General features: G+C 45.2%; 2 protein-coding genes across 2 annotated transcripts in view; both read left to right on the top strand.

The window, feature by feature from the left end:
- Positions 1-1035: 1035 nt before the first annotated feature.
- Positions 1036-4988, top strand: LOC119333061 (tyrosine--tRNA ligase 1, cytoplasmic-like). Its single transcript, XM_037606090.1, has 2 exons — positions 1036-1106; positions 4142-4988. Exons 1-2 carry the CDS (start codon positions 1036-1038, stop codon positions 4986-4988), a joined length of 918 nt encoding a protein of 305 aa, XP_037461987.1.
- A 10671-nt stretch (positions 4989-15659) lies between these two features.
- The window catches only part of LOC119329178 (translation factor GUF1 homolog, mitochondrial-like), a 7586-nt gene continuing 7227 nt past the window's right edge, over positions 15660-16018 (top strand). The window contains exon 1 of the mRNA XM_037602181.1: positions 15660-16013. Within this exon, the coding sequence (XP_037458078.1) occupies positions 15712-16013 (302 nt within the window). The 5' untranslated portion in view covers positions 15660-15711. The remainder of the gene's footprint in view (positions 16014-16018) is intronic.

Genomic DNA, 16018 nt, shown 5'->3' on the forward strand with positions numbered 1-16018 from the left:
ACAAACACACGCCTAACACACACACACACACACGAGGCCGGCGGAACACATGGGCCTGAACAAACACACAGACAAACACAGGCGTGCGTGCGTACATCGCGAAAGAAACCAACAGAGCGCTAAAACGACTAATTGTGATTATTTGTATCCAACGGTTCTAGATTTAAATGTGAGATAGCTATTTCACATCTAGACATGAAATAGCAAATCTACATATGCATGTTCTTCAAGTATGTAGTATAAAATTTCATCAACTAATTTGATTATTTGCATGGTACACAAAAAAACAAATATCAGTCACAAAAACAAAAAAGAAAAGGCCTGTTTTACTCCATAAATTTGCCCTTTTTGTGTACATCACATATTAACATATATGTTTATGAAATTCTATACACATGTATACTATAAACATATGTCTATGTGTAATTTTTTTCAGATTCTTTTGAGATGTGAAAATTTATATACATTGAAAGGAAAATAAATAGCTTAAAGGAGCTCAGTTGTTGCTTGCACTTTTCGCATCTACAGCCGCATACAACCAAAATGACCTGTCATATGTCCGCGGTCATTTTCGAACGTGCCCGTGTGGAGAGGGTTCGATCACCAAGCACCGTTGCAATCATATGTCTCAGATCTATACTACACCATGCAACACAAAATCTGTGTACTACTACATAGATAAAAACTACCATACTACTACTCGTGGTCGAAGATGTAGACGACCTCAGTGCCGGCAGTGCTAGATGAACTGGCCTCTTGATCGGTGGCCGTTGCGCGTAGCTCTAGCTCCTCGTCGGAGTCCAGTTCCACCAAGGCTTGGTCCATCTCCACGCCCACCTGGCGGAGGTAGCGGCGGTTTGCCTCCACCTCGAGCTCCGACAGGATGAAGTTGAGGATGGCTTGTTGCTCCATCGCCTCCTCCGCTTGGGCAACCTCAAGCACGGCCAACACATCGCTCATCTGAATTCGGTAGCAAAACTACCTCGCCTTCCTCCTCTTCCCTCTCCTCCGGCTCCGCGTGCTCCATGTCCGCGTATGGCGCCTCCTGCTCCGCCTCCCCCTGCTCCGGTGCCAACTGTTCCAGAGAGTCTCGAGGCAAGCCTGTTGTAATCTGAGCGGCATGACGTGGCTGGATCTCCACTAGGAGCTCCACCTGGGTCCAGAGTGAGCATGGTATAGGTGGTGATCCGTTGGTGGACCATGGCTATCGACGGACGACAAGGGTGGAAATGGGACTGGCTAGGGTCGGCGGGGCGCCAACTGACTTAAACAGTCGGATTGGGCCCCTCGGGCAGCGTGGCAAAGCTGCGATATGAATGCATACTCACCGGACCGATGAGTTTCGACGTGTGTTTGTGTGGGTTCCGCCCGTCGGTCCGACCTGGCAAACGCTCATGGACGCATCCCGGCCTCGTCATATCGGCCTCAGATATGGGATGGATACGAGGGGTGCCGGTCAACCCGGACGTATAGTGTTGGTTTGAGGAGCCCGGCTGGGTTGCAATTTTGTAATCGATCACTGACCAGATCGTCCGTTCGGGTGTATAGAGGGCGTTTGAGGAGCCTGAGTGTAGATGCTATAATCTTTATTTAGTTCGTATGTGTTATCATGATTTATCAATCTAGCACGATTGATGATGAATAAAGTCGGAAGTTTTCCGGAAAAAAAGGTGAGTCGCTATCATAAGCGTGAGAAATAATATATATCTATACCTATTAATAAAGGGATGCCCAAAGTCATGATCATGTTCGGTTCTTTTATATAGATGATGCCCAAAGTATTATAGCCGCACAAGCACGGCAGTGGCTTAAGCCTAAGTCTTCCATCGTGGATCCAAGGTTTTTCCCTTTTCTCCGGAAGTGGATTTGTAGCCCTTGGATGCTCCACACCCCTATACGAACATTAAATTCAAAAAAATACTGAGAAATTTGAAAAAAAATCTAAGATTTTGGGATATCAAACCTGGGTTCCTGATATACTCCCGTGTGAAATTTCGTGAAAAAATACCAGAAAACGTATTCACGGTAAAAAAGACAAAATTTTCATATGTATAGAAAAAGGACTGTTTGGACAGATTTTGATTCGGACAATATTTCATTTGCCATGGATACGTTTTCTGGTATTTTTATATGAAATTTCACATAAGGGTAGATTTGGAACCCATGTTTGATATCCCAAATTTCAGATTCTTTTATTGTTTTGGTATTTTTACATTTAATATTTGTATAGGGGTGTGGAGTACCCAGGAGCTCTTGTGTATTTTCCCTTTTTTCCTCCCTTTTCTCACACACCTCCTCCTCCTTGTACGTGTTCATGGGCCGGCCCATATGTGGGGCGTGATGCCCCCTGTTTTTTATTTTTGTTTTTTGCCTTTTATTTTCTTATTTCTGTTCTTGTTTTCCCTTCTTTAAATTAATTCAGGATTTCCAAATTTTAAAAAGTTGTGAGTTTTTAAAAATGTTGCTGAATTCAAAAAATGTTTGGGAAAACATAAAATGTTCTTGGATTCCAAAAATGTTGGTAATTTTAAAAAATGTTTGCAAATTAAAAAGTTTCATGATTAGGAAAAATGGTTGGGAAATATAATAATGTTCACGATTTTGAAAAAGATGGTCATGTATTCAAACATATTCGTGAATCTGGAAAAAATGTCCATAAAATTTTTGGAAATGTTCACAAAATTAAAAAGGTCACAATTTTCAAAATATGTTCCCAAATTTTAGAAGAAGTTCATCAATTCAAACAGTATTTGTTGAGTCAAGAAAAGTTCATGAATTCAAAAATTGTTCATGCATTTCAAAAAATGTTCGCCTAAGCAAAACAAATGTTCGTAAATTTGAAAATCCCAAATTAAAAAAAAGTTTGTCGATTCAAAAAACTGTTTGCTGATTGAAAAGTCTTTTATATCTAGAATGTGATTAGTTTTTGGAAAGTTTTTATATGTCTATGCGTTGGGAGTAGTTCGTGGTCGATGAGATTTGTTTTAAAAAAAATTAAACATTCCCTTGCGTGACACAATGATAAGTGTGGCGTGCAGTGGCAAGCTCACAGACTTCAGACTTACCATGTCGAATGCATTGTGATCACATGGACATCGCGGCTAGCCGGCTATCATCAGCGAGGGTGGGAAGACAGATAATGGTAGGCCACCATGTTAAATAGAGGACGCTGATATGTTAGGGTACTAAGCCATACTGCTAGCGCGTAATATTTTTATCTCTATTGCAACACACAGAAATGTTTGCTAGTATAAATAAATTTTATAAAAAGAAGAAAGAAAACCCGCAAATCTCAAGGTGATTGCAGTTGACAAACGCTCAACCACATATCTCGGTCAACCAGACATTAGAAATTCACGAGTACATGTAAAAAAACACGAGTACAACAGGAAAGGGAAAAGCTACGAGCGTTGGCGAAGGGCCTCGGAAACCATGCCTTGGCCTCCGGCTGGTCACAATGGGAGTAACATCACTAGTAACATCACACTTTCCAAGATAATTTTGCTTATGTGGCACATATTTAATGATGAGAGAAGTGATGGTGGTAACTTAGCTAGTTATTGTAACATCACACATACCAAGATAATATGAGTCTATAGGCTAATAAATGAACCATGACATGACACCACACATATGTTACTACGCACTATGGAGGTAGTAATATAGTCTAGTAAAATGTGATGTTACTAGTCTAAGTTACTCCCCATTGTAACTAGTCTCCCAGAAAACCTCGTCGCTTCGTTATCCTTTCCTGCGCAACCTAGATCGATCTAGATTCGGATTCCTTGACTGCAGTTGCCTAGGGTTTGGATCCACCTCAGCAACTGCCACCGTCGATGTCTCCGAGGCCGCCTCCAACACCACCACCCCCACCACCCTCCTTTTCCAGAGATATGAAGCTCTATTTTCCGGTGTGCTCAAAGAATAAGCAGAACCTAGCAGTAAACATCCTTACACTGGTGTAATCATGATTCCCTTCTCACTTCTTGACTTCTTGTGGTGGGCTCTTATATATTAGTTGAGGAGTTTTGCTACACTTACGCGCAGTTTCTACGTGATGTTTGGTTTCCGTAGGTCTAGAATTTTCGTTAGTTGAGTTGTGTTTACGATCCTATATATTTCGTCCCCATGGACAACTCAGTGGTGATATGAATGATATTCGGACTATTGGATGTTACATGATTGAGGTATGGAAAGCAGCCGGCTTGGAGCTTAACGGGGTAGAGTTCGTGTGGTTGTCAGATGAAATGAATCGCCGTCCACATGAATACTGGACGCTTGTGATGGATGTTGCCATAAATAACACCGTGGGGAGGATGATAAGGTGCTGGGACAAGACCTTTGAATATGCACTCGGGGTGTACGGAATGCCTGCTGACCCATATGACCGGCTTGATGTCGTGGCTAAAATGATCTTTGAACCTTGCATGCAATGTGCTGCTGTATTACTCCCGAAGGCAGACATATGGCTGTTGTCCATGGATCATGACGAGGATCTTGAGGAGGTTCGCGAGCTAACTAGAGAGTACTGCAAAGACATGAAGGGTGAAAATCAACCTATTATTCTGTCCCATAATAAGCTCCCCGATTTAATAGAGGACGATGAATTTGGTAATATAGGAGATCCAGCTTGGGCCATCTTCATGGAAGACGGGGAACAAAATTTGAGTGTGAAAGTAAGGAAAGCTTTCTGTCCTATAAAAGTTGCACAAGGCAACCCTTGTCTGGATTACATTAGACATATTGTGTTTTCATGGTTTGGACACTGTGAGGTGCCCGGGAAAGAAGAGAAGAGTGGTGGTAGCAGGACGTTTCACAAGATGGAAGAGTTCATCACTGATTATGAAAGTGGTGCTCTGCATTCCGCTGAGGTGAAGCGGGCTCTTGAAGAAGCACTAAAGAAGATTATGAAGACTGTAGGTGCCCACTTCGCCGGCAACAGTAAAGCAAAACATCTTGCGAAAGCTATGTGGGAGTACATGATATAAAGCCTTTAGGGATCATGTCTCCTTTTACTTATGCCTTTGGGGATCACAATATGTTAGTAGTACTTCACTAATTTTGCAAGCTATTTACTACGGGTGTAAGCTATTATATATTCATAATATACACTTGTTGTGCGGAGGCATGGCGCGCCCGTGTGATAACCTGTGGCTAATTGAGTTATAGCTTGATGTGTTATTGTTCAGATTGCGGAATTCTTTAGCATACAGAGGGGGGTGAATGATAAAGCATAAACAAATTGTTAGAACTTACTGTATTTAGTTTAGAGACATCTTAAAACTTGTTCCTTCTTTTCTTAGGTCCATTGACTCAAATCAGATTTGCACAGAGTTTAATTACTATACAACACGATACCAGACATTTCTCCACAGATTAGAAAAAATAAAGGTACTTATTTTCACAACAGGACACCAGACAGCCATGCAGAAACTGGAAAAAAAAAACAGTTCTCTCATCAACTGGATACCCAGCAAGTGCTAGTAAACAACAACATGCTACATGTTTAAAATACAGTGATATCTTGTGCACATATTAAAAGAGGGAGCAAATAATAGATTAAAAAGGGAAGAACAAACAAATACATGTAATATTTTCATCAACTACATGCTTAAAATACTGCAGCTGTTTATACATACATTTTGTTGTTTACACAACAGAGAGAAGCAATGTTACGCAATACACTTCTTCACTGAATGATCAAGTATTGGAGGATAACAAACGGCCAAACCAAAAGACTTCACGGTTTCATCACTAAGACTGACAGCATATGGAGGTGATGCCTTTCTGCAAGCAGCTACTTTTCTCTAGGAAAATGTTACTATTAGAAAATTAGAGTAATTGCTACTTACAGAAAAGAAAAAAATATATCAAACTAACCATTTAATAAACAACCAGCCACACTGAAGCGCTACAAGTCCCTAGAAGTTTCTCTTCGCAGAAAGTAATTCCTCTCTTTCTTCATTTATTGCTTGCCAGATCGTCTATTTTATCTAGAAATGTGTGATGTTACTACCTGTATTACTCCCATTATGGATAGTTTAGAGGACAGATAAGGTAAAAGAGGGGAAGCGGTGGGTTGGTGGGCCATGGGAAACATGTGACCCGTGGGGGAGGTTGCGGGGCGCTGCCCGACACATGATGAAAAAGGATTTAGTGGCTCGCGCGCAACTGACCTAAAGCAACATTTTCTCTGAAAAGAATGTTTTCCATTTTTCACTTTCTTCTTACCACCCCTTCGTCCAACCTTGTTTATAAGTATGATAATCAATTAACTTGATTTACTTACCTTCTCAACTAATTTCACTTAAATTTACTTATCAAACTTCTCATCAAACTAAGGACGGGGCTTGCCTCCTCCCTCCGCGTGCTCCCATCTATACTCCTGTTTATTCATTTACCATCCAACGGTCACACCATTTTCTCCTCCCGGTGCCTCTTTTTTCCAAAGAAAAGACATAGAATCCCCATATTTCCATATCAACCCTCTCCCATACGTATTACGCGACGTCTTCTTCCACTGGCTCATCCCGCAGGCCGCAGCGCACCGCCCCAGGACATGCATGCTGCACACCAACACGGAGGGAGCAGGCAGCGCGGCTGGACCCGGTGGCTAAGCCGTGGTCATCTTCGCAACCATCAGCACCGGCAGCGCGGCTGGAGCGTTGAGGCGGATGGAACGGCAACGCGGGCGCCGGCCGTCGTCGATGAGGCGGCACTAGCACCGACGGCAGAGGCGGGCAGAAGCCGGCGAGTGCTACACGCGTACAGCGTACTCGAGCAGGCCAGCTGCTTGCTGGAGATCTCCTGGAATACAGCAAGCCTGCGGCAAGAGCACAGCGAGCTCGCAAGAGCCGGCGGCAAGAGCACGTTGACCTTGTCGTGTGGGCGCGTGAGGCGGTACTCGGCGAGATGGGGTTTGAGGCCGGCTCGACCGTGCTCGCGGTAGGTGCAGAGCTGCGCGCCAATATCAAGAAGGTCTTTGCGGCTTGGAGCTTTGGCCAGAGTTTAGCGGACGACGTCGACATCGGCATGGCTGCTGCGGACGGACTCCAGTCCATGGACGCGTAATTTCTGGATGTACCGGGAAAGGACGTTTCAACGATGTGCAAGTATTAAGGATGGGACTAGTAAGTATGCACGTGCAAACGCACGTCTCGACTAATATTACCATACATAAGAATTATAAAAAAAATACTCCCTCCATTCACAAAAATAATATGTGTTTGAATATTTTAATATAGACTACATACGGACTAAAACAAGTGAACAAACACACTAAAACATGTCTATATACATCCAATTCACAAACATAGTTTCAAAACCATTATGTAAACAAAGAATAAAGAAAATAAACAGAAGAGGAATTGAACTTTCTCTGGGCCTTTGCCCTTTTATTCTCGTATCTATAAAGTTCACATGTAGTTCTAAATGGGGAAAAGACACAACAAATATGTCCTAAAAAAAGACCAGCTACTCTTCGAAGCGAGTTTCAAAAATAATTGACAACTCTGAAACTTTCAGCTAGAATACCGATTAATGGACAGATTATAGTGATCAAAAAATAAGATGCAAGTTCTAGGATAGGTGAAGAGCGGAAAGCAGGTATCTACCTCTCAGCATAAAACTCAGTCACAAATTTCTGTTTGTGTCAATCTGGTTTGGAACACCCTACTCTGAATTTCCATTAGAGCAAGAGCACAACTATGTTTTCACACAAATCTTCTCAAGCTAAAATCTGCCCCTCAAAAAGTGGCAAGTAGCCAGTGGAAACACATATCATAGCTGATCAACAAACATGTTTGTCCATGAATACATTCAAGCATCAGTCCAATGACATATATATTGACAAAACATAGAATGACAAGACTGGTAAATGAATAGTCATCTTTCTTAGTTCCTTTCAGGCTCATTTGGTTTGACAGTGACAAATGAGCAGTTCATCAACATCAGTAATATCAAACCCATATCCATCTCATCGTCCGTATGTATGAACAGGGAGCATGCCAACTTACCTCAGGGAGAGAAAAAATAAAGGACAATGATGCATGTCGAGGGGAGGTTCTAGCTGATCCTGATGGAAATGGGCTTGATCTCCTTCAGTGCAGTGGAGATGGCAGTGCCAATCCAATCACGTGCATCATCCATATTGTACACCGATGCCTACATTTTATGCAATGAGATCATTCGTTGAAAAAAAAAACAAATAGACTGAAGAAAGAATACAATAAGGACATATTGTTTTTTAGGGAACATGACTAAAAGCACTGATTGACAAAGAGAAAAAAATAAAACAAGAGGGTCTGAAGACTGATATGTAACTAAAATCTCAGCACTAAAAGACTGAAGAATGATGCATTTGTTGAAAAAACACTTTTACATTCATTCAAGGAAGTGTTATGATATCTAGACACAACAGATGGATCTAGTAGGCACTGAGTTCTAGCAACAGATTGGCAAACATATTAAAGAAAGTATTGTGCTGAAGTGGATTTTTGGAGGCAACATGTGAACACTTATTTACTACTCCCTCCGTTCCAAATTACTCGTCGCAGAAATAGATGTATTTAGAACTAAAATACATCTAGATACATCCATATCTGCCACGAGTAATTCGGAACGGAGGGAGTAGGTTATAACTGTTTACATTTTCACATATAATATTCTATGCAGATCGAAGTCACCTTCACCGATCCGTGTAGATCGAGGTCATGTTCACCACCTGAACGACCCATCTATGAGCTGTGTGTTTGCATTGAATCGAGGCCGCACACCCCACCTGAACAACCCATGGCTGCTATTCATTTAGGTGATTTGTCTGCATAATTTTTTGTTTGTGTAGGCCGTAACTTTTTGGTTGATTCATTCAACTTTATAGCTGCATAGATCGATGCACTCAGGGCACTAACAAATTTCTCCTCGATTGGAATGTTCAACCCATCCAAATAGAGAATGAAAAGCTTTGTAAGCATAAACTCAAACACTTGGTGGTCAGATTTTTTTTTTCAGTTTTGCTAAAGCACATCTAGATGTGCCATAAGTATTGCACATCTAAGTCCTATATCATTGATCTTACGTTGAGATTCGTGTGAATATTTTCTTTTTCTTTTTTCTTTTCCTCTTCATACTTGATTCACTCACTTAGATGTGCAATAAGTAGGGCACATCTAGATGTGCCTTAGACATTCCCAATTTTTTTTGTGGATTATTCTATTTGTGCAAGATCTGAGGCATGAATCAACAAAAAGAATGCCTATGCGCCAACGGAAGGATCCCAGTTCATTCCACAGGATGGTATAGTGGGCCAGAAAATTTATTAATCCTCTATCTGCTTCAAAGGAAAAAAAGAATGAAGCTACTAACCTTTCTCTGGCCAGCGGGCTGAGGGCATGGGACGGTGTTGTGCATGTCAGCGGCGGAGGAAAGAGGAGTTGGCATTAGGGAGCACGCCGACAGCAGGGAGGCCCATGCCGCGGCACGCCGGAAGCAGGAAGGACGCGCCTCCTTCACGCATGCACCCTCTACCCTGCAGTCCCCATGGCAGGGCCGGCTCCCGCAGGTTCACCGCCGCGCCCCGCACCCAGCGCCGCGTCCCTGGCTGCCCGTTGCGTCCCCTGCTGCTGTCGATGGTCGAGGGGTGAGGGACGCCGCCGCCAACGACGGAGGCCGAGCCAGCTGCGTCCCGCGCCGCCGCCGCTGCTCGATGGAGGAGAGGGATCACGCCGCCCGTCGACGCTGCACCCCGCTCCGCTGCCGCTGCTCGAGGGAGGAGGGTCGTGAGCCGCCGGGCATGTGGGTTATATTTTAGCGAGGGGTGGCGGCGATAGGTGCGATGAGGCAGGGGCGAGAAGAGATGAGATCGCGGAGAAGAAAAGAGATGCGAACGCGGATTTCACGCTGCGAGAGACAACAATCGGCGATGTAGATGGCGATCGTGCGATGGAGCGGTGTCAGCGTGCAGGGAGCCGATTTCCTTCAGTTTCCTTAGCGATCATAATCCCGTGATTGTAGGGGACAACGGGCACTGGCATGTAGAATATTCCTTCGCTGATGGAGTACGGTCAGTCATTAAAAATTATTAAGTCCACCCCATAAAGTTATTAGATCATTAATGGCTATTGGATTGAAATTTGTGGGATTAATCATGCGGTGTTGATCGAACGTGTGGTTTTGTGGGACAATTGTTGGGTGCATGTAAGAAAGTTCTTGTTTGATTGTTTAATAGTAGTGAAGATGAAGTAACAAATTGGTATTCTTGATTTATCTTTCGGTAGTAAAAAGGGGCGTGGGAGAGAGAAAATGATGGAACCGTGGGATGCAAAAGGAACGGTGGGGAGCATGGATGGGAGCACGAAGGCAGGAGTAGGCAAGCCCCATCCTCAAACTATAAGGTAAATCATGGGCAGTATTTGTTTTTTTTTGCATGGAATTCAGAGCTTTATTTAAACAAAAGTGTTCTTTGAACAATCAGCTATAAGGCTGCTGATCAAGATGCTGAGAGTCTCCGTAAGCCAGCCAGCTTTCGGTGCCAGTCACCGTGCAAGCACGTTTTGCACAAAGATGAGCTGGACCATTGGCATATCTACTTACATGTTGGATTACAAAAGAATGAAAACTATCTGAAAGCTCTTCAATTTCTAAAAGAATTGATGCCACAACTGAACGACTGTTGAGGCGAGTGCTCCAGAGGTTAACCACCTCCAGGCTGTCGGTCTCCAACACCACATGCGTGAACCCTCTGAGATTTGCGAAGATTACTCCATCCCGAGCTGCAAGGGCCTCCGCGATGATGGGGTCAGTAACTCCAGGGTGAGGTTTGCACCAAGCACCCAGTAGGGCTGTGGACGATCTTGCCACGCCACCAGCTCCACTTTTTCCTTTGTCATGAACGACCACTGAGTCGGTGTTTATCTTGACCTGGTCTGGTTCCGGAGGGCGCCAACCGTGACTTGGTAGGGCGTTAATGTGTTACAAGGGAATATCAAGCAGGGCCAGAGCTTCTCGAGTAAGCCTTATCGAGTTGGCCGGATCCAATTTGTCCCCATCATGCGTCCGTCGGTTGCGTGAAGTCCAAATGTACCACATCATAGTGATGATCGTTGCTTGTTCTCTCGCTGAGAACCTTGGTTCGCATAAAATATCAGATGCCCAAGTTGTGGGATGAAGCCGCGGTAGTTTGATATCCAGGAGCTGGCGTGCTTCGTCCCAAAATCCTCGGGCATGTGAACAGTACATAAGGGCATGATGTAGGTCTTCATCATGTGATTGACAAAGCTTGCATGTGCTGATATCTCGGATATGTCGATACTTGAGCGTGCATTCATCCGGCAGTATACCACGGAGTACCCGCCACCAGAACACACGCACTTTAGGTACCACCTTGAGAGACCACAGAGCTTTCCACAACTGTTGTTTATTAACCGAAGCTTCTGTAACCGGCCCTTCTTTTCTCGAGCTTGATGCTCTTTTGAATCACTAGAGCTCGGTACGCTGACTTAACAGTGTAGTTACTTGTCCTCTCATGTGCCCATGCCAATGTATCTTCGCCTCCACTGCGTCGTAGAGGAATATTCAGTATAGCCTCAGCATCCGGTGCGATAAAATTCTGTCGAACTAGATCCTGTTTCCAGGACCAGTTATCTGAATCAATCAGGTCGTTGACTAGTCAGATGGTAGGGGCCATTGGTGTCAACAATGGTGTCCTTGTGTGTGTTGTAGGGATCCACTTTGTCAGTCCATGCATTGATAGAAGTACCATCGCCAACTCGCATGACGATACCCGCAAGCAAGGCTTCTCGGCCTGCTATGATAGCCCGCCAAGTTGCTGACGCGGCCTTGGGTACAGCAGCTTGCATGAAATCAGAATTTGGAAAATACCTGCCCTTCATAACTCTTGCGCAAAGTGATGTTGGTTTTGTCATGAAACGCCACCCATGTTTGCCGAGAAGAGCCAGGTTGAACATATGGAGATCACGGAAACCCATGCCTACTTGACATTTTGGTTTCGTAAGCTCTTTCCAAGAGATCCAATGGAGCGACCTCTTATCGATGGAGCTACTCCACCAATACCGTGCCATGCTAGACGTCAGTTTTGCACAAACCTTTTTTGTCGACAGGAAACAACTCATGTTATACGTAGGGATCGCTTGGATGATGGTTTTGATGAGTATCTCTCTCCGAGCACATGCAGAGAGCCTCTCAGACCATCCCTGCATTTTTCTTCTGGACCGCTCGCCAATGTGCTCGAATGTGCACTCGTGATCCGTCCAACAGCAGTAGGTAAGTCAAGGTATCTGTCGCTGAACGCTTCTACCATGACACCTAGTGTTCCTTTGAAAGTCTGTCTAGTGGAGCTGGGTGTGTTCGGACTAAAGAAGATATCACTTTTATCCTTATTCACACTTTGACCTGAAGCTTCACCATAGATCCACATAATATCATTCAATCTCTCTGCACTCTGGGAATTAGCATTGAGAAAAATCAAACAGTCATCCGCGGACAGCAAATGACTGACCCATGGTGAACAGATGCTCACCCTAATACCCCTATCAATATGTCCTCCATGATATTTGAGTAGTGACGAGAAACCCTCCGCGCAGAGCGGAAACAAGTAGGGTAACGCGGGATCCCCTTGCTGAAGCCCCCGAGAGGGCGTGAAGTAGGGTTGAAGCTCACCATTCACCCTAACAGAGAAGCGCACTGAGGCGACACATTTCATAATTAAACTGATCAGAACCATGCTGAAAACCAGCTTCGCCATAATGGCCTCCAAGTAGTGCCACTCCACTCTATCATATACTTTCATCATATCTAACTGATCAGAACCCTGCTGAAAATCAGCGTGGTTTTGGCCTTTCTTTCTCCGACGTAAAGTGTGCACACTCTCGAAGGCCACCAGTACATTATCAGTAATCAATCGCCCATGGACAAATGCACTTTGTTCCTCGATAATTATCTCATCCATACAGCCCCTCAATCGGTTAGTTATAACCTTAGCTGCGAACTTATAGAGTACAGAGCATACCGCAATGGGGCGGTATTGAGAGATTGATTGGCGGTACCGTACCTTTGGGATCAAGGTAATGGAAAGTGTCATTGAAGCCAATCAGTAGGTCTCCCCTGTTTAGAAAGCTTAACACAACATTAGTCACGTCGTCCTTCAACAAATGCCAATGTCGTTGGAAGAAGCCGGCCGTAAAACCATCAATCCCCGGTGCTTTCGTTGGGGCCATCTGGAAAAGGGCATTGTGGACCTCTTTTGCGTCGAATGGTTCCTCCAGCATATCGTTCATCGCCGGCATCACTTTCACCGGATTTGATAAACATATGTTTTCAAGATGTTTGAGTGTATGCTAAAATTTATACGCAATATAGTACTCCCTCCATTCCATAATGGAGCGTGTATAGATATTTTGAAAAGTCAAGCTATCAAAACCAAACAATGCAAATTTCGACCAAATTTATATAGATAAAAATATCTGTATCCACAATACAAAATATATAAAGTATGAAACTATATCTTATGATGAAACTAATAATATATATTTGACATTTTAGATGTAAATGATTTTCTCAACAGACTTGGTCAAAGTTTGAGAGATTGGCTTTTCAAAAAATATATATGCACTACATTATGGATCAAAGGCCAAGGGTATTGTCAGGAAAAATTTACGTAGAATTTAATCTTATGAATCAAACTACCAGCGTAAGAAAAATTTCTAAGGATTGCAATTCTTCAAAATTACTTCCTCAGTCCCATAATATAAGAGCGTTTATGGGACAGAGGGAGTATTATAAAAAAAATCTTTTGAATCAAAGATGCCCCCACTCTTTGTAAAATGTTGTCTACTCGGGGTGCTGCAAAGTCTGATATTAGTGGAGGCTCTCCAGCAAAACTCTGGACACTCAATGGTGGCACGTCCAATTCTTGAAGAAAGTCGTTTATTGTTAGTTAATTTCAGACCTGGCACCATTATTGAGCATTGTAACCGCGAATCAAATATGATGGCTCATGTGCTAGCGTAGAATGAAAGTGTTGATCCATCAAACTTGTGGTTGGACTCACTTCCAGCTTTTATTTCTGAATTTTTGGCGGATGATGTAAGCGTTGTCTAATTTTAATAGGGCACTGCTAGGCGTCGGCGCGCCGGCCGAAGTTTTCGGCCGGTCAGCGCCCTAGCGTTGGATACCAACACACGTGACCGTTAGATCTAGAGAGAGAAAAAAAAAGAAAAATCCCCTCCTCGCTCTCGTACAACTCCGAGCACAACTCCATGAACCGCCTGCGCCTCGCCCTAGCAGCTCGCCGAGCCGCTCGCCGGAGCTGCTCGTCGGCACACTCACCGGAGCCGTTCTTCGGGATTGCATAACGGCCGCCAATGGGTCCTCAGCGCGTGGCCACCGAAAGATTGCAGCTCTAATCCCCTTTCTCGGCTGCTTCCAGCTTGCGATTTGCCATGGTTGCAGCATCCCCCAGATCGACGTCACCGCCTCTGGCTCGCCGCGGCCGTCGGCTTGCATCTGGTGTCCTTAAAAAAAACTGAAAACAAAACAAAATCCTTGAAGCAAAAAGTTACTAGGTTCCAGCAAGAAAAGGCTTCAGTTCCAGCATAACAAATTTAGTAGCAAAAAATAGCTCCAATCTCAGTTGTAGCAAAAACAATACCAGTTTCCAGCAAAAGAATAGATCGGTTCCAGCAAAAACAAGTTCAGAGGAGAAGAGCTTCACGGTCGATTGTAACAAAAAGTAAGATAGTTCCAGCAAAATAATATGCCGGTTCCAGCAAAAAGAACACCTCGCAACCAACCGAGGGCTCACAACGTCGCCAAAAATCATGCCTCGCCGCCGGTGGTCACGAAACAAAAACATCTCAACGGTCCAGCAAAAGAACTTACGGTTGTAGAAAAAAAATGACGGTGGAAGCAAAAAACGACTGGTTCACCTCGCAGCTCCACCGGACCTGGTTGTAGCTCCGCCGGACAACGCTTCCAGCTTTTCTCGGCCATGGTTGTAGCACTCCCTCGCCAGCATGTAGGAGCCTTGCAGCTCTGCTAGACCGTGGTTCCAGCTTTCTCCGACCATGGTTGCAGCTCCGCGGAACTACGGTTGCAGCACCGCGCCGAGCCAATCCACGCCGGCGGCCACATAGCTTGCAGTTGCCGGCCGGTCTCCAGCACCATACCTCATCGGTGCCGCAGGCCATGACCTCGTCCCTTGCCACACGCGGTGATGGGTTCCTCTAAGGTAGCGCCCGTTCGCGGCGGAGTTTGACGCGGGATAGACAGAGGGCAGGTAGGTGCTGGATCAATGACGGTCATCACCGTCGACCGGTGAGAAGTTATTTGAGAGCCACAGGGCAAGAGGGGCGTGAGGGGATAAGAGGGAATAGTTAGTGGTGGAACGGATGGCTAGAACTCTAGGAGCACTTCGTGCGGCAGGATAACGAAGAGTAAAGCGATGGTGCGTGGGGCCGTCACCGGCGTGGACGTGACCGGCCGAGTTTCAGCCGGTCGACCGGTTCTAAACGTTTCCGTTTTAATAAAGCTAGCCATGATGGCCTTTTCTAGAAAAAACAAATGCAAACTGGTCCACCTTTACAGTCTTCACAAACATTTTTCTGGTCTATACACCGCTTCCACCCACTCCTCGGTCAAGCCCTTCTCGCCAAAATCCTTCTCAGAACCCTAGCCCCCGCCGCCCCGCGGTTCCGCATGGCCGGCGCCGCCGCGCTCCGGCGGGCCGCCCGCAGCGCCGTCCGCAAGCTGGCCAACGCCCCCTCCCCCGCCCGTACGTTCGTGCTCCCCGAGCGCCTCCTGTCCTCCCAGGCGTCGCCGGAGCACCGCCCCCGCTCCGGCGTGTCGGCGTCGGAGCTGGGGCAGTACCCGCCGGAGCGGATCCGGAATTTCTCCATCATCGCGCACGTCGACCACGGCAAGTCCACGCTCGCCGACCGGCTGCTGGAGCTCACCGGCACCATCCAGAAGGGCCATGGCGCTCAGTACCTCGACAAGCTGCAGG

The sequence above is a fragment of the Triticum dicoccoides genome, chromosome 7A, assembly GCF_002162155.2.
Source record: "Triticum dicoccoides isolate Atlit2015 ecotype Zavitan chromosome 7A, WEW_v2.0, whole genome shotgun sequence".
NCBI classification, from domain to species: domain Eukaryota; kingdom Viridiplantae; phylum Streptophyta; class Magnoliopsida; order Poales; family Poaceae; genus Triticum; species Triticum dicoccoides.